The sequence below is a fragment of the Alligator mississippiensis genome, chromosome 1 (assembly GCF_030867095.1).
Source record: "Alligator mississippiensis isolate rAllMis1 chromosome 1, rAllMis1, whole genome shotgun sequence".
Taxonomy (NCBI): Eukaryota; Metazoa; Chordata; order Crocodylia; family Alligatoridae; genus Alligator; species Alligator mississippiensis.
The window spans coordinates 177,955,522-177,974,989 of NC_081824.1; the positions used below are offsets into that span (position 1 = coordinate 177,955,522).

The following is a 19,468-nucleotide window of genomic DNA, read 5'->3' on the forward strand; positions in this document are numbered from 1 at the left end:
AGAAAATCCTTGCTCCAAGGAGCTTACAATCTAAACAGACAAGACAACCAACTGTGTGAAAAAGAAAGGACCATCTCCATCTTGGGGAGGGGGAGCTAAGGCACAGAGTTAACTGAGTAGCTGAGCAATGACTACACAGAAAAGCTATGGTGAAGTCAAACACTTATCCCAGAGCTGCGTCCCAGTCCAGCACAAAGGCTAGCTTTCCTCAAGACATCAAGGGCAGACAGAGATGCACTGAGGTGAAATGGATTTTGGCTTAGATTTCATAGCTGCACAACCATGGAAAGAAGAGCTCAAATAAATTCTACTCATCTTCCAGGTAATTGTTCACCATGAAAAAATGTAAGGTGTCAGGAGCAACAATTGGCTTCTAAAACATAAAGGCCTTTGTAGGCCTGTAAAGCAATGGACCTAAGAAGCACAGTTGATAAGTAATGACAATCTTAAAATAACTGCGCTGAAATATCCAAGCTGGTCACATGGGGCTGAGCAGACAGCTTCCTCTTCAGCTTGTCTATTCTTTAGATATTAAAAGATCACAGGGGCAAAGCTGTATTGGGTTGGTATTTGGAGATGATGGTTTATTCACAAGTAGTTACACTATGCTCAAGGGCACATTCAGTTATGAGCTTGATTAAAGGGTTGATGGGAAAATGTACTTCCACGGACAGGGGCTTCCTTCCATATGTTGTCCTTAGAGTACTACGAGCTTTCCAAACAGAACAAGCACTGATGCCTCCCTGTATTCTTAACCCTGCCCTGCACACCAAGGTCAGACACGCTCGCAATATTTTTGCTGTTAGAACATTGTAGTCAGTGACAGGAGGAGACTGAAACCCATCTCTTTCTAAGTAAGGGATCAATGTTGAAGGCAGAAGCAGCCCTTTATTGATCACAAGTCACTCTCTTAGATTATAATAACAAAAGCCAATAGTGATATGGCAACAACAATAGCAAATCAGAGCTCCCCACAACTAAGGACTCAGAGCAGAGACTGCAACACCAAAGTTGATCAGGTACCAAACACAGATACTCTCCCTTTCTTCACCTCCAGAATTGCTTTGGGATTCTGACCAATTCATCTTATATGCATATATCTTCTGTACAATTTTTTGCTCTGCCAAATAGTCTGGATATCTTGCCAGATTGGATTCTCTAATGAGACTTCCAGTAACTCCTTGTTCAGCCAGGTGAGAATAGCAGACAAGTGAGTTTTGATTTAAAGGTCCAGGATTTCTTAAATCATGAATCATTAGTTGACTCAGAGGTGGGGGCTGCCTCTTCACTCCTGTCTGTTTTGCTGAGAGCTAGCTTTTGTGGTAGAAGACATCAAGCATTAACCATTTTTAATCACTATTTTTGCAATGTGGTCCTCAGAAGGTTTTCCTGTTTGTGTGTGTTTTTGGTTGCAGGAAGAGAAGAAAATGGGGACAGGTTTCGCGTTCACTGTGGAAAAACATGGTAAAACCCAGATTTTCTCATTTTAAGGAGAAAAAAAACAGATGTTGTCCTTTAAAGAAGAAAAATGTGGGAAATGGTGGGTTTCCCTTTGAAGGCTGGCAGAGTTCCAGCAAGTAAGGGGCTGGGGGGAGCGGGAGGAGGGTGCCCACTGCCTGACCACCATGTGTATGTGCGCACAGATACATAAACTTAGCTGCCAGGCAACCTGGAGAGCAGCTCCCTACAGGTAAGTCTGGTAGAGTAGAGTGGGGAAGGACTGAGGTCCTCATAGTGAGGGAGGGAGGGAAGGAGTTTGGTAGAGCTGGGGCCATTGCCTAGCCCAGGTGGCGCATGGATCTTGGGGCCTGAGACTAAAATGCATGGCCGCAGGGCCTGGTCATGGCATAAGACAGAGCTGCAGGCAGCTCATCCGGGAGGGAGGGGGGGAAGCTGGCTCCCTGCCACTGAGCACATTTCGGTGGGGGGCATGGGAGGCACATGTAGATGCAGGCTGGCTGCTGTGGGCTCAGGGCTCCCCACCCTGCTGCCCCCCCACCCCAGGACCTCTGCAGTCTAGCGGGCAGGACCTGGCCCAGCATAGATTCATAGATGGATCTATGACTCTATGATTATCTCATATGATATATGAGATATATATGATTATCTATGGATCATAGATAATCATATATATTAATCTGGAGGGCAGAGCAGATTAGGGAAGCTCGACTCACTGTCACTGCCATGACCCCTGTGCTATCCTGGCAAAGCACCCACTGCTCATCTGGCAGCAGCAGGGGCAGTGGCATGGAGTTGTGCTCCCTACTGTTGCCAGGTGGGCAGGGGGTGTCTCACCAGGGTGGTGTGGAGCTCCCAGTAGTGGCACCAAGCTTCTCTGCCCAGCCCTGCTCTGTCCTGACACACTGAGTCCCACCTGCTATACTGTGGAGGCTCCCAGGGGAAGGCAGCTGGGTGAGGAGCCTGAGCCCACAGCAGGCAGCCTGTGCCCACCTCCCACACAACAGCCTCTGCTCCAGCTGTACTGCATGTTGGGGAGGAGAACTCAGGCTCTGCACTCTGTGCTCCACTGCAGCAGCCACCTCTTGTGGGTGGCAGCCAGGGCTCAGGCACTGATGTGGTAGGGACAAAGGGCTGAGGACCTGGGTCCCTGGCCCTGTAGCCCTGGCAGCTGGGGGTCCTCTCCAGCAGGGCTGGGATTGGGGTGGGGGCATTGAGTGTAGGTGGGGAGGGGCACCAGCCGGGCCAAGGGACTGTGGGTGGGGAGTGAGGGGCAATGGCATGGGCAGGGCACCAGCATATCAGGGCTGCTCAGAGCCACAAAGCACCTGTGGGGGGACAGCCACAACTGGAACTGTGTCCTTGTGAGCAAAGGGGGCAGGGGAAGCTCTGATTTTCCGTGATAAAAAACCTAAAATCTAATGCCAAAATGTATAGGTATTTAGCATTTATTTTATTATAGTGATTGAGGAACTGGTAGGCTTCCAAATTGCTTTAAAATTGTAAATATATAAATAAAACATTGTGTTCAACTGATACCTATATAGAGAGTGGGGTTTCATATCAATCACAGAAAAACACGAGTTTTGGGTTTTTTAATTAGAGAATTTGCTATTTTTAAAGAGAGAAAACCAGGATCCCTGTTTATTACCATTCTGAGGCTTGCTTCCACCTGCGCTGAGTCCTCGAATCCACTGACTTGCATGTGTGTCCATGAACCATGTTGTATTATGCTGATCCCCAAAGTCCAGAAATGTTGGTGTACTATTGCAAATATACACGCTGGAAAATTGGTTTCTAAAATCTTGACATGACATCCTAAAAAAAAGTTTTACATTCCAGTATCATGCATCAGCTGGTTATCAATGTTCACACTCACTGTGCTCAAAAGTGAATATGTAACCAGGGCTGAAATGTCATGCCACAGGCTCCAGTTGACCTTGGTGACACCTTGTGCAATGGGTTGATCACTACGTTCTACTATCTAAAGCCCAGATGCTACAATTGAACTCACATGATGTAAACATATGTTTAAAGTCAATAAGGGCTATGAGTATGGAACTACTTACAAAGATCATGTTTGCATTGATGAGGGGAAAAAAAAGTAGGGGTTATAAAGCAGTTCCTTTGCAGAAAGGAGAATGTGAGACATTTCTATAGGCTCCATGAGCTGCTGTCAACACACCACATTTCAGGTCATATCCATACTGCAGTCTCTAGTTCTCCAGCACAGGCCTTTCCACATTTCACTTCTCAGTACCTGTCTAGTCCACATCACTATTGCATGCCAGCCTGCAAGTCTGCAAACTCTCCCTAGCACCAGCCCATGTGGTCATCCTACTTCCTGGCCATGCTGTGAGTCTGACCATGCAAGTCGGCATGAAGGAGACTTCCTGGTGGCTAAAGGTTTTATACATAAGGATAAGCTGTGTCAAAATTATACCCCAAACTGACAATATACATAAGAGTTAGGAGCTCACCTGGACTAACCAGGAGGACCCCAAGCCCTGATGGCTGGGCAGCTGCCTACCCAAATTCTCTATTACTCTCACTGAGATTTTACATATATTGTCTAACAAGTCAACGTCTTGTGGGGGCGTACATGGTCCAATGGTTAAGCAATGGATAGGAGGTCAGGGAAGTCGTTTCAACTCCCAAATCTGCCACTGACATCCTTGATGATGCTGGAAGAACACTTTGGGCACGTCCACATATGTGTAGATGTTTAGTTCTCTGGGGAAAGCTAGCAGTGGTGCACTTGTGCTACTGATACTTGTCCTTGGGGAATGTCTGTGCCACACAGCCTCTGGTGTGTGGCAAGTTACCCTGGGTGGGGTAGGGGAGGCTGGGACTCGCAGTGGGCTGGCCTGAACAGTCTTACCTAAGGTCTTGGGGCCCTCCCGGGGCTGCAGCAATGGTAAGCCTGCTGCACAAAGCCTGGCCAACAACCCCCCCCACACACACACACGCTGCTCCCTTGCAGTACGGAGAGCAACTGAACGCACAGTATGTGGTGCCACAGACGTGTCTATGGCACCACATACCACGCAGCCGCGCTCATCTGAACGTGGCTTTTATGCCAATATTCACCAGTTCTCCTCTCATACTTTGTTCGTTAAATACAGTGCTTACCCCAAGGACTAATCCAAAGATGCATTGGTAAAATGTCTAACATAGGGTGACTGAAAGCAGAGGAAGTGAATATGCTCCTTTCATCTCCCACCCTGGTTCTAAAAGAAACAAGAATAGAAACCCCAGAAGACAAAACCAGTAATGGGAAAATACCAAAACTCCCCATCGTCCTTCTCTTCACAGAGAGCTCTCCTTTGTTCAGTTGGAACTCGATTCCATTCGGCAGAACTGGGAAAGGGAACAGAACAGTAAGCAACAATTAAAGATATGTAATGCTTTTCATGCATTTTCATATTGACGACTATTTCTCCACCTGTCCATACCCAAAGCATCTTCCTGTCTACTGAGGGACCTCCCCCTATTTAGCATACATGATAATGACACAAACAATCCATGATTAATAACTTACCTTTTTATACATGGAAATATATGCCAAGGAGGCAGAAAAGTTGCATAAAGTCATCTTTCTGGCCTCAGCACCATGTTGAGTTCAGAACAACTAGTTCCTAGGATCTGGCCTAAAAGAACACACCCCAAGAGCTGTAACAAGAACTTGCATTGCTATACTCTGCCCGGCCCCCAGACACTATGGTATGGGAGTTTCTCCTTTGAGTCTACACAGGAATGGTGAGTTTTCAACCCATTCCCCACCTTTAAAAAAATCAAGAAAAAACATTTTTATCCAATCTTTTCTTTCACTTTTCACAGGTTTTTGTTGAAAAACACAAAAATGATGAATTGTTGGACATATGATGGACTAAAAGTGTAGGGATATTTTTGACAAATATATGTACACCTCATTTCTGTTATATCTATATAGATATATAGATATATCTCTATAAATAAAATTAGGCCATTTCTGTAATATATGTCTGTGTGTATATTACAGAAATGTGGTATATATATTAAAAAAAACATTTTTTAGGCCATCCTACATTCAACTGTATTATACACACACATACACAGAGAAATAAGGGGGGTTTTGGGTGCAACTTTGTTGAAAAGGTGTATTGTTGAAAAGGCAATTTTACAGTTAAAAAAGCATTTGATTGACTTTACTTCCACTTGCAAGGCTGCTTTTTCCCCTCAACCATGACAGGGGCAGAATTCGTTACAGAGAATTGGAGGGTGTTCCTGCATTTCAGGCCTACCTGGCTGTTGGCCCATCTATTTAAACTCATCATTGAGCTAATGTGGACAGCTGTCCACTGGGAACTGAACTGGAACCACCACTTTGTTTTTCACAGGCTAGGCAACAGCACTGCAATGATGTGCAGCAAAGACATTTGAATAGCCACCTAGAAGTGGAAAGTTCTGCGTCCCATTTTCCACCTTCCTGAACATACACCTTAATATCTGAATGTTTAGTGAGCTACTGAGGCTTAACATTTTTAATGCTGATATTATCTCTCGGTGCTCTTGCCATGCAGAGAGCACATTAGCCAGTTGGTTGTGTTATTTCCAAACAGCAGTTTTATAATTAAGTGATAATTGTATTTTCTGCAGAGCGTAAGATAAATAAACAGAGCATGAATCAATAATTTATTGATTTATGCAGTTTACCTGTAAGCGTGCTCCAGCGAAATTTCAATTATAGCTAGGATTATAGTTCACCCTTCCAAAAAGTGGGAAATGCTGTCTTGAGTAGATAGCTATTATCCCGGGCTCAAACATATCTGCATCACACATTACATTCCCATCAGCCCATCCAGACATTAAGTACCAGGCTTATTTTCTCAGCAGAGAAGTTATTAGCATTGTTAGCACCAGAGGAGAGCAGAATTGTTGTTATTAAATCACAATATTATAGTGGCACCTGTACAGCTCTTCACTCAGAAAACACCAGCTTCAGTCAGAAACAGAAATCACAAGAGCTAGATTCAGGTTGGTCTCAGTACAGATAGTTTTCAATAGCTCAGCAAAGCCATGGGATTTTCTCTAGATAATTTTTACTCTCAGAAGGGAGGATGGATCCCCAAGTAGAGCAAGCAGGAGGGCCAGCTTGCAAAACCTAGAAACTCCTTGAGATATGTGCAGGACCCAGAAGATCCATTCAAGACTACGGTTATACAAATGGAAGCTCTATGCTTTTACATTGCCTCTGGGGCCCATCCTCTTTCCTCCCATTCAATTACATAAAAACCTGTCCCACTGGCTAGCTATCGACAGATGACCAATGGATTTGTGCCCTCATTAATGGCCCTCTTGCTAGCTCTTCCCCCTTCAAGATTCAACATTACAGAGATAGCACCCAATGTAATATTGCAGCAGGAGTAATCTACATAGACACCCTTGTTCAGCAGCACAGAAATTAATCCTATATGGGATGGAAGTATTAAATATCAGCTAAATGCTCAAGAGCATGTTCAGAGCCTACTTCAGATAGAGACAGTAGATAACCAGACCTGTAGTTATCCACAGTAAAAGTTGTTTGCTAGAGACAAAGGGATGGCTGAACAAGATGCAGCTAGGAGCACGTATAAAAGTAACATCACATTCATGTTTTTAGTCCTCAGTTGGATTTCTGTGGGAGATAGCTTTGCAAGTGGGGCTTTCATCTGATGGATTTCGGGTGGCCCACTCTGGCAATAAATCTAGCCTTTGGACAAGATTAAATCTTTAAATCCATACCCATCGCTCCATGGTCCTTTCCATTCCCCATGACCCCAAGGATTCCACAGTCTGATTATGTGTTCTGAGCCATTCTTGTAAGGTATCTGTAAAGGAAAAGAACAAAAAGCCAAGGAGTCATAGCTTTCCACAATCAGGATATGCAGAGATAGATAACACACCTTTGCACCTCTGAGGACTGATTTAACTCTTGACCTCATTTGGCAGCAGCTAAAAATCAATGCCTCCTTGCTGTGTGGTAGAAAAATGAAGCATAAGAGAAAATCATAACCATTCCTCCTGTAGCACAATAAGCACTGAGCTAATACAGAGAGAAGCAGTCAATGACTTGCCATCTAGTACTGTGACACAAATAGGAAAATGCAGTTACTAATTCCATACAATTGGCATTTCTGAGCTAGTCAAGTCAAAGATTTTGTAGTACAAGGCCGAGATAAAGCATATGGAAATGGGAGTGATACTTAGAGGAGGAGACTGGGGATTTTTCTCTTGGTCTATTTGTGGTGTTTGTAAACTCACTGTAAACTTGAAATCCAATCCCTGATTCTTTTGAGCTCAGTATTTCCTGCTAAGGGGGTAGACTTTTTCTTCTTCAGGAACTGGAGTTCCTGGGCTTGATTCTCCTGTTTTCGCTGGCTTAACTCAGGAGTAACAGTGCTGAAGTCAGTGGCAGTAAACTTGACAAGTGATAGGGGAACTAGGCCTTCTGCGTTGCCTTTAACTTTCATCATAGACTCAGGGAGTTACTGGAGGTTATGAATGCTCAGTACAGGCAGAAAATTTTCCACAAAAAACAGGGACAGTTTCCTTACAAGCTTTCCAAAGATGATGCCCCACTCCTCTCCTCGGCAGTGCTCCTGTGAGAGAGGTAAATAGGCAGCATTTTTCTCTTGCATGTGCTAGAAACTGGCAGATTAACAGTTTGTCTGTGTTTGCACAGGAAGTCAGGAGTGGAGCTGGGAACAGCTGCTCAGGTTTTCTGGCTCTTGGGTTTGCTCTCTAATCCCTAGACAGGCTGAGATCCTTCCTTGGTTGCTGTAAACCTATATCGTTTGATTTGCTTTAGGGCAGCAGTTCTGAACCTTTTTCACTTGACTTACCCCTTGGTCTCAGAGTAAGACTTAATGTACCACCTTGCAATGGGAAATTAATTTTTTTTAGGCCCTTCGACCTGTGTTAGATAATGTATGAAATATATCTTATGTACCCCCTGATGAGGCTTCATGTGTATCCCCTGGGGGTACATGTACCCCCAGTTCAGAACTGCTGCTTTAGGGGAACTTCGCCAAATTACATCCCCTGACTCTTCACCTTTCTATACTATAGTCACCATTTTGATCATGAATGTTGCATGCCTCCCGAGGCTGGGGGCATGGCAACCGTCTGCAGGCAGCAGCGGCAGTGTTGGCAGCGGGGGCAACCGCCCCCAGGCACCACTGGCCGTGGCAGCAGCAGTCAATCTCAGAGCATGCACTGCCAATCTCAGGGAATGCACCCTCTACGCATTGCCAGTGATTTAGATATTGTGCTTCCCCAACACATACAAAGCAGTAGCAGTGGTATTCCCACCCCTGCTCATCTCCCTTCTACTCCTCTACTTCACAGAGCTCAAGATCATAACAGTTCCCCTTTATCTGTGGTAGCCGGATAGGGATTACTCTGGAGCCCATTCAGTCAACTCTTCAATCATCCAAGAGTCACTGTCGAGTGACTCAAAGCATTTTCTCCCTGAGGAAAGGAGTGACTGGAGCTAGGAATGATACTTAGGTCTTTGGTTGCTCTGACCTGTTGCTACAGAACCAAAAGTCCTTTCCTGGGAAGGCAGGCTTGGGCTGGGGTGCTAGAGGGGGACTGCCACTTGGGTGAGGAAAACAAATCCCTTTGCGAAGTGCTTTGAGATTCTGGAGTAAAGGGCATGGCATATCTCCCTCTGAAAGTCACAGCTGGACAACAGGCTCCAGAGGAAGTTAAGTCATTGTCTGGCTTCCCCATTTGTTTTGTCACCGTCAACACATCCACAGAGAGAAGAGAAGTAGGGTTAGAAGGGACCTTCACGCATCATCTAGTCCAATCCCTGTCTGAAGCAGGATTATCTCTATCCAAACCATCCCATACAAACCATAATCTAAACTCTACCATCAACCCTGACACAACACAAACCTAACACCCTAACCTGCCACAGGTGAAGTAGGAGAACCATGGCAGTCAATGTCCTGCTTCTAAGAAATGTTGTCAATATATACTTGAGATCCTGGGTAGAGGGATACACCCTCTGTTACAGAGGAAGGCAAGAAAAACCCCACGGTCCATACCAATCTGACCATGAGCAACTGCTCCGCAAGATAGCTCTGACCTTGCTGCAAAAGCAAAAATGCTGTCTGAAATGAATCTTTTGGACTGAACTGGTGGAGTGTATCTTTGCCCCAAAATGGGCTTTTCCCCTAGTCAGGTATTATTAATATTGGGGCAGGAGGGGAGATGCACATGAATAAAAACCTAAAAATGTAAGAAAAAGTCATTTATTTTATCCAGCACTGAAAGAATCTTGATGTTATGCCATAATAACTTTTATCTTATACCAAGATAAGATTAAAAGTTTTTTAGGTTTTTTTGGTGGAATGGAAATTCCCTCAAATTTTGTTTTAGTCCAAGCTCTGTGGTCATGGAGATGGCACTGGGAGATAAGGATCACCCAGCACCGGCCCCATGACCATGGAGGTGGTGCTGGGAGATAAAAATCTCCCAGCCCAGGCCCCCCAACCATAGAGCTGGCACTGGGAGATAAGGATCTCTCAGTCCCAGCCCCATGATCACAGAGCAGGGACTGGGAGCTCCCTGCTGCTGGAGCAGGGAGATGTTGTCCCCTCCCAGGCTCCGGAAGCAGAGCCCACCCTGGCAGCACACAGTTCCTGAGGACAGGGAGCAATGTCCCAGCTCCTGGGCCAGCACCCAGGGGGAGCCCAGAGAGAGTTCCCCCTGGCTGCTGCGGGGGCCCAGTGCAGGGTTGCAGGGAGCAGGAGCAGTCTGCTCCTAGGACCAGCAAATCAGCTCCTGCATCCCTGCACATGTAGACACACGCCTGGGAGAGTTTACTCTAGAGTACTAGGCCGTGCGTAGACAAAATCAAAGGTGTGTGTGCACAACACTTTAAAGCGGACTCAATGCTTTTGCACCACTTTAATGGTGTCAGCGTTTGCAAGCCTCAGCGACATATTGCATATTAATTCCAGCTGCTGTATTTGCACATGTTGATGTGCTCATAGAATCAGAGACTGTAGAAAGACGGTGCTCACTGCAAGGACTGTGTGTGAAATTCAGTGGTCTGGTGTTGTACAGGGGGGTACACTAGAGGACTGTAAAGGTCTCTTCTGATTTTAAAATCTATTGAAGTAGCCCAGAGTAGACTAGAAGAACAACTACTAATGTAGACAGGACTGGGGATTGAGGAAGGATTACAATGCTTACCTCTCTGGCCCCTGTCACAGTGTAGGCATGGCCTTTCACAAGTCCATTCTTCCATTCTGTGTTTCCAAGTGACTGCTGAAAAGAAAATAGCACAGTCTTTAGCCCTCTGAAGGACTAGCAAGAATCTATTCATCCATGCGCATAACTGATATTTGATTTATTTGAAGGAAAGAAAAGGAAAAAAAAAGGGACCAACTTTTGGTTTACATCAGAATCTCAGCTGCAATAGGTCACGCTATAGCCATACGCATGTCCAAAAACCTTAATGAAATAGTGAGGGCATTGTGCAACTGCAAATCTCATAAGGGTCCAGACTTGGAGCAACTTGGTCATTGATAGTAGTAGAGGTCTTACAGCTCATTAGAGGTCTGTACTGCTTGAAGTGAAGGGATCCTTCCATTATCTGCTTGGCAGTAGTAGACTTCTATCCTCTAGTGAACTAGGCAGTAAAGAGTGCATGACACATGTTTGGTTGGAACTCTGCATGTTCTGTATAAATCTGCAGGAGTCTCTTAGCAGCCTGCCAGCAGACATTGTGAATCCTTTTGTGATGCCCCTACCAGAACATGACTGGCCCATAAAGCAGCATTACATAATTTCCTCATAACTCTGAATACATTTTCAGGCTTTGAAGAACTTGCCTTATTTAGCCTTTAACTGTAGATTCTATTAATTGAAATATTAGTCAATATCAAATAATGCCTCCAAATACTTTCTTTTTTGTCCTCCTTTCCTAGAAACTGAGTTGTAATTGTGGTCCCAAAGTCACTGATCCAAATTTACCCTGGTACAAGGGGTCTAAGGCTCGATCAGGAGCTATCTAGAAACAGTATTTATAAACCAAATTTACAGGTTAAGCACTAGGGCCGTGCAAAGCTTCAGGTGCTGATTTGATTCAGAGGAGATTCAGCCCGATTCAGTGGCTGAATCTCCGAATCCAAATCGAATCAGGAGACCAATTAAAATGTCAAATTGATTCAAAGCTCTCTGAATTGATTTGGAAAAGATTTAGAGAGCTTTGGCAACTGGCTGCAGCAAAGAGCTGGACCCAGACTCCATGCTGGTAAGTAGGGGGCGGGGGAGAGAGGGCTAGGGGAAGGGGACCATGGGGGGACCCTTGCCTGGCCCCATCCCCCGCCTGCTCCCCCAGCTCCCCTGAGCACCCACTGACTCCTGCCCACTCTCCCAGCCCCTCCCCATGGCTGCCCCACCCGCCGCAGCTCCTGGCCCTTTAAAAAAAAGACAAACCCTGGGTTCACTGGCTGCTGCAGCAGCCTCAGGGCTTCTGGGGGTTTGTGGAAGACCCCCCCCCCCCCAAGCAGCACGGGGCAGCAGGAGGCAGTGGGGATCACCCCCCTGCTGGGCAGGAGTCAGTGAGTCTATGGTTTTTGGTTGTTTTTTATTTTTAAAGGGCCAGAGCTGGGGCCGGGCAGGGCAACCATGGGAGGGCTGGGAGAGTGGGTGGGGGTTGGGGGGCTCATGACAGAGCCCCCCCATGTGGCATGGAGTGGTGGGGGCAGAGGGGATTACCCCCCTACCAGGCAGAAGCCAATGAGTGGGTTTGGTTTTTTTTCAAAGAGCTGGGAGCTGGGGCTGGGCAGGGCAGCCATTGAGAGTGAGTGGGTGGGGGATAGGGCCGATTCAGAGATTCAGCCGATTTGGCAGCAGCCCAATCTCTGAATCAGATTTGACCGAATCGATTCAGGACAGTGATTCAAAACACCAAACTGAATCACTGTCCCCCGAATCGGCCGAATCCAAAGCGAATACTAGCCACTTCGCACAGGCCTATTAAGTACCTTGGATCCATAAAATTTCTTCTGGACTTCAGCATCTGGTTTTTCTGTCTAAGTATCTCAGCCTTTCATTTAGGTAGGGAGAGCCTCTCTGGTGATACTCATCACTGTAATTAGACTGAGAGCCAGAGAGAACCATAAGACCCATAGAGACATAATACAGACATATACAGACTACCTCTGAGAGTTTCTGTTGTACAGGAATTCCTTCAGAGATGCTACCCTCATACAGATATAGTAAAAGAAAGGAAGATTGACCTTGTACTTACCTTTCCAGGTGTGGTACAGCCCATCAGGCAACATGATTTGTCAGCTGCTTTCAGTACCTCCTCCAGCTTAGGAATGGAGGCAGGCAAATCAAGGTGCAGTTGGACTCCCCCTGTGAAGTCCACTAAAGCTTCTGAAATGTAACCCCAGTGCAAGTTCTGATAGGAGCCTCGTAACCTGAATAGAAAGGAAATGTATTTGTCCATATAGTCCATCTTAATCAGCGATGCACAGAGGAAGTTAACTAAATGAATTCCCATTTAAAGCTCTCTGAGTACATAAGCAGGTTACAAAGGCATTGTGTCAGGAGGAAGGGATATGTGCACACCTAGGCTAGAAACATAAGTTACACATAACCCAGTATAAGTGATTGGAAACTGGTTCCTATCTGTAAACAACAGAAGTTCAGTATACATAAACCACTTTAAAAATGGCCAAAACTGGTTTAAGATAAACCTGGATGGATGTAGTATCAGACTTAACTGATTTAGGTTAAATCGGTTTATTGAAATTCTGTCCCAGATCTCCTCTAGATTCAAGTTAACTCAGTCCCCCAGAATCCCAGGATGCTTTACACCTCCCCCACAGCCCCCCTCCCCCGCTTTGCAGGGTGGGCAGGCTACCCTTGGCCCAAGCTGTCTGCCCAACCAAATAGGGAATTGTGCTCTAGTGGTTCCCAGCTTCTGGCCTCAGCCACTGCAGGCATGTGGCTACATTTCTGGAATCAAAAGTGAATGTCTGTTCACTTGTTTATCTGTTCAATCTACGCAGTATAGACCAATCTACAAAGATTGAATCAATTCAGCCTCAGGCTTTTTCACTGTCTGTACTTAGCCCTAGATACAGTAGATTTCCTTGGGATGAAATCTGGGACTGTAAGGACCAAAACTAATGGTCTTGCCACTTGAACTGAAGAGCAGTTTCTTTAGCTTTGCAGATGTATCAGACTGCACAACCAGTGGACTCAGGCAATAGAGGGAAGAATGATTTGAATCACAAGCATAAAATATGAACAGGGCTATTGCACAGATCAAGCAAAGACTGATTTTTTTTCCATGACAGGAATGCTAGCAGTGGCTCTGTGCTCTACTCCAGTTCCATTTCAGCTCTAGAAACTGAACTTAGACCACTGCTGATTTCACATTGGCAACTGAGCAGCCATGCAATAGAAAAGGTATTTCACCACCGATGCTCTCTCAAGATCATATGAGGGACACCCTTTTGCTCTTTCCCAGTAATAGCTTCCAAAGCAAAGCAATCTGATATGATTATCCCCATTTTACAAATGAGGAAATTGAGCCCTTCGGTAGTGAAGTGATTTATCTATGTCACTCAGCAGGCCAGAAGCAGACACAGACCTGTGATCGCCTGAGTCAGAATACACTGTGCTATCTGCTAGCCTCATGCTGCATGCCACATGCTTTTACTGAAACTGCAAAGAATATGAGTTAAAATGCACTGTGCTTACAGCAGGTATGGCATGTCATTAAAAACCACAGGGTACACTGTACTTAATAAACTGGAGAATCAGAAAATGAAATTTGAGGCTAATTGTATTTTTAAGCAATGTCCTTGTCCTACACCGATTAAAGGAATTTACCATGTATGCAGGGAAAAACCTTCTCAAATGGAAATCTCATAAACAGCATCTGTTGCAATTTTAATGTAATATAGGCTCAGTTCACTCTGTAATTGAAAACTTACCCAGCAAAGTGGGACCGGCAACTTAGTCAACTTTTCTGAGATATAGCATGACAGAAAGTCTTCTATTTCTGAGTCTCACAAATGCTTTAACACTTGCTTATCCTCTAATAAATTTACTAAAATGCAGAGGTTATGTTTAGTGCTGTGTGTGTATGTGTTATACCAATAGTTCCCAACCTTTTTAGATTCAAGGCACCCCTTGGTAACTTCTATGGAAGCAGCACCCCATTTCAAAAGCATGTGCATATATTACAGTGGTTACTTCCTCGCACCTTGTGGCACCCTTAAAAAAGGATCTCATAGAACCCAGGGTGCTGCATTACCTGCACTGAGAATCACTGATCTTTCCCAAATTTTGCTTCTCCAAATTTTGCAAAAGAATAAAATGTGTGAGGAATTTGTTGCTACTGCACCAGTTGACACTTGAACGCACTAAAAAGACTCCCAAAAACTAATCTTGCTGGTAAAAATGGGGCCCAGATGGGCTCAACCCTCTTACAGAAATCTTTGGGATGTAGAGTTATGCTAATGAGAACCTCCCAACCCTGGGACACAAGGAGCAGGTAGTACATTGCACCCCCACCTTCCACCATGTGGCTTAGGTGGTCTGCACCTGAGGGAACAAGTATGGCCATCACAGTTGTAGTCACTCCTCCAGGAACTTGCATGCTGGAGACTAGAGCCCAGAGCCACCTGCTCCTGCAACCACTCTTGCCAGTCCTGGAAGCATGGGAGGAGTTGAGGTTCAACCCAGGCTGAAAAGCACAATCCCACAGCCCCACACTGGTTAACCCATCCATGGCTGAGCAAGCTGCTTGGAACATGTAGGTGATCAGCATGTGAGCTGCTGGGGGTGGGAAGCAGCCACAAGCATTGCTTATCCATGGGGCACTGAGATGCCTGGGGCTAGGCAGGAGGAGGAGCAGATGCTTAACTCCTCGCAGCGGGGCTGGGTGCCATGGCACCCTTAACATGATCTTGCAGCACCCCAGGGTGTTGTAACATCCCAGTTGAGAAACCCTATGTTATACACAGGTTTGCTTTAAGTCCTGTCTCCTAATTACTGGCCCCAGCCTATAACTTACCCATAATGGGCGCATCTAGCCAAGCATGCATATGCAGGAGTGTGCATTTGCTGAGTCACAAATAGCAGTGGCACCTATCTGTACTGCTGCTTTGTGCCCAAGGCCACGCCTCTGTATGTGTGCTCCAGCACATACCAGATTGTCCTGGGCAGGGTACGGGAGGCTGGGACCAGCACCTGTGCTGACCCCAGCAGCCTTACCTAGGGACCTGGGGGCTTCTTGGGGCAGTAGTGACTCTAACCTGGCTGCTCGGAGCCTGGTCAGCAGCCAAAGTGTGGCTCTGAATGGCCAGGCTCTGTTTCTGGAGGTGCATGCTGATGCCACATGTACCACAGTGCTTTTATTTGATGCAGCTTTTTTTGACAGCAGTGTCTCCCAGTGTCAAATTTTGCTGCCAGGCTGCAAATTAGCAGTGCAGCAAACGGGTGCACATGTGCCGTGTGTGATTTGCAGTGCCTCAAGCAGCTTTGAGGCACCACACAACACATATGTGCACTCATCTGGATGCGCCCAATAATTCTTCTTTAGCTCAGTTAATAAAGGACAATGTCTTTGGTGCCAAAAGTCCAAAATTCAGTTCCTACTCATAACTATACTTCTAATTATTGCTAATATGATGGTGCCCAGCAGTGCAGGAACACAGCTGAGCATCCAGAACAAAGCAGAAGTGGTGACTTCTGGTTGCTGCCACGATTGTGAATGCAAACACATGGCTGTCAGCAGGAACTGTTTTTTTTTTGCCACTGATGATACCACCTAAAGACCTCAACTAAGGAAGGGCCTCTTTTGTGTCAGGCACTGTGCAAACACAGCCCCTGCCCTGAACAGCTTATAACCTAAAACAAAAACAAACATGGGAGGGAAGGAAGGAGAGGTAAGGTGACTTGCCTAATATGAAATCAGTTCAGGTGTGAAGAGGGAAATACCAGTAAAACCCAAGTCTGCCAAGTTTCCAACCAATGCCCTATTCATTGGACCGTAATGCTCCTTAGGTCAGGGACAGTCAGAGAAGGTTTTTAACCTTACTGTGTTACTGCTCTAAACTCCAGCTAGCACTCAAAAGCCCAGAACTGATGCAGGAAACTTTGTGTCTTCAGTCCAAGGTCTACAGTCTTCAGACAGTGTTGGCTCCCTGTATATGCAGCTTCTATTTATTACATATCCAGCACTCAGAAGCAGTGACTGATCCCAAGCAGTGCTACACAGGATATTTTATCCATAGCAGCAGTTGCAGCATATACCCACATAAATGAAGGACTCTGCAGTGGAAAAGAAAAATACACCTTGAGTATATTTACTTGGCATATGCTTTTTCTAGGAGGGAGGGCCAGAATTCATTTCTCGTCCGAGGGTGGACAAACAGGTATTTGTCATTAAGGAAAGGCAGCTTGTCATCTATCACCACATCCACCCAGTCTCCAAAATGCCAGAACTGGAAAAAAAAAAAAAAAAAAGAATGAACCTATTTTAAGAATAAATACTCTTTCCAAACAACAGTCTCCAGAAATAGCCTGAGAGTGAATCTAAACCAGGGATGTGTGTAATGTCTTTGCTTCCTCTCCTCAACTGTTTTGGACTGTTGCTGCGCACGGTTAAACAAGCTGCTGAGTTTCATTTCAAAGGTGACTGCCTTTCAATGGCAGGTGAAGTCACTTGGGGACATCAAGTGCTCTGGGATCCTGTTGGATGAAAAATGCTATAGACATGTTAAGAGGTGGGTATCAATAATAATTGGACTACAGCAGGTATTTCAGAGAAACAAAAAACTCAAGTGTCTAGACAAAATGGCAAATCTCACAACTCAGCTGTCTGGGTCTTCTCTTGTGGATACCTTTTGGTCAGAGACACCTTCCATCAAGTTCCAGCCTCTGGATTTTTTTTCTATTTCTATCCTCCTGAGTTTAAAACCTGCTTAGATATAGCTCTCTGTAAACTTTTATATGATCTGTAATGGCCATATAGAGAACAGTGAGGGAGGGAGAAAAAGGATGACATTGGGCTATTATCCATCTGCTTGATAGATGGAAAAGAAGTGACTGGCCACTTCAGCAGCTGGGCAGAACAGGTGTTCTTCTGACTGATCCAGCTGATGAAACATTTCAAGGAGGGAGATAAGGAGAGAGATCAGTGGGGAAAAATCTAAAGGAGTCATTAGCAGATTAATGCAGTGCAGCATGACTTTGCAATCATAGGAAGCCACATTCAGAGCTGTTTTACTGCTAAGGACTTCAGTGATGTTTTGTTGGGGTAGAGTTAGCTCAGAATAACTGTGGCTTTGGAGAATGAAAAATACAATGACTTGTTCTATTAAAACAGTATTGCTATTTGCACTTGAAACCCTCAGTGACCAACTTGCTCAGCGATTTTAAATGAAAAGGAGGGATAGATAATTTGTCTCAGTCTGCCTGACACCAAACCACCCATTTTTTTAGGCTAAATACAGGACGAAGAAGTGGGTTCATATTTTATAACACGAAAGCCAGGGTTGTTTAGAATACTGGTTATATCTGAATCACTGAAATCTGGAGAGAGATGGATTGTATACGAGGCCTTAGTTTTATAAGGGAAAGTAAAAAATGGGAGAGTACTTATGAAATCTAAACTGCTGTCCTTCTAAATGAAAATGCCCTTTTCTCCCAGAGTGGAGAGTACTGGCTCAGTAAGGAAAGCTTAGTCCAATAGCCAACTTCACAAAGCGGGAAGCATAGGTGTAAAGGATTTAGGTTTGCAATTTAGCCACACCTTCACACAGCACCTCATGTGTAAACATAACAAGCAAACATATTTCCAGAGTACAAACAATACGCTGTGTCTGGGGATTAGTGCAGTCTAGGAGAATTTGAATCCAGATATTGGAGATTTTCCATAAGTCAAGAGTAAAGTTCAAACTACAACGTGACTCTTGCCTCTGTTTGGAGATTAGTGCAGTCTAGGAGACCTTCTGACTTTAGAATTGCATTTTTTACTCTTGGATAAAGAGGGCTGCTGAGGCTCCAATAGACATGCCTGTTTGGGCTTGTCAGAGCACACAAACTTAGACAGTTCACCCACAGTGGAGCCAGCACTTGAATATGAACACCTGGGCAAACCCTGGCATGCTGCTGGAAGTGGCACTGGTGATCAAAGAAGGGGAGCACTTCCTCTGAACACATACAGGACCAATGACTCAGGCTTAGCAAGATTTTGGAGGTTTGCCTCAGGACTTCAGCTGAGGGAATTATACTGAATGGGACAGGGAAGGGTCCTGTTGAGGCTGCATGCAAGGAAGACAGCTCTTGACACCCACTGGTTTCCTTAATCAATAAAATCAGGAAGGCGATCTCCTGATTTTAAAAAAATGACATTGCTTTTATGGCTTTTATTTTACTGACCAGCTGGCAACTGGATGCCAAGAACAGCAGAGATGAAAATCCTCTGAGTTTCAATTCCTGTGGCAGACAGGATTATGGGCCATGGTAGTTTTTGGAAGGTGCCTTTTGAATGAGCCCTGAAGCTGAGGCTTTGATCACTTGTATTCATTAGAGATCCCAGCAACCTTTTCACAGGATCAGGGACTCTACCCCCAGTGTCATGACTGGTCTTCATCTTAGGTAGAACCATTCCACCTTTGTTCTTCCAAATCTTTCAGAAGGAGAAAGAATACTTTTTCATCTCTGAACTGCTGCAGTGCAGTGTTACCATGGCTGCTGTGTTCTACCCCAGAGGTACCAATTCATGTGGTGGACAAAGCGATTCATGTGCACCCTAAGAATTAACTTATCACTGAAGGAACTCAATTAACTTCAGTGCAGGTAATCCAGGGATAGATTTGATCCATGGAATCTCATATTTATATGGTGCTGAGCTTCCTTCACTCCTGATAACCATATTAGGAGTTGACCAGGCTCAGCATTTTATAGTAAACCCTCAGCAGCTGATAGGACTGGGCCC

At 45.2% G+C, this 19,468-nt stretch overlaps 1 protein-coding gene across 2 annotated transcripts in view; it reads right to left on the bottom strand.

Annotated features, from left to right (window-relative positions):
• Positions 1-19,468, bottom strand: part of CAPN13 (calpain 13) — a 44,636-nt gene that overhangs the window by 967 nt on the left and 24,201 nt on the right. For both annotated transcript variants that reach the window (XM_059717281.1, XM_059717278.1), the window contains exons 5-10: positions 16,837-16,970; positions 12,752-12,926; positions 10,687-10,761; positions 7,222-7,307; positions 4,744-4,818; positions 3,110-3,276 (exon numbers count right to left, since the gene is read on the bottom strand). In XM_059717281.1, the coding sequence (XP_059573264.1) occupies positions 3,110-3,276; positions 4,744-4,818; positions 7,222-7,307; positions 10,687-10,761; positions 12,752-12,926; positions 16,837-16,970 (712 nt within the window). The remainder of the gene's footprint in view (positions 1-3,109; positions 3,277-4,743; positions 4,819-7,221; positions 7,308-10,686; positions 10,762-12,751; positions 12,927-16,836; positions 16,971-19,468) is intronic.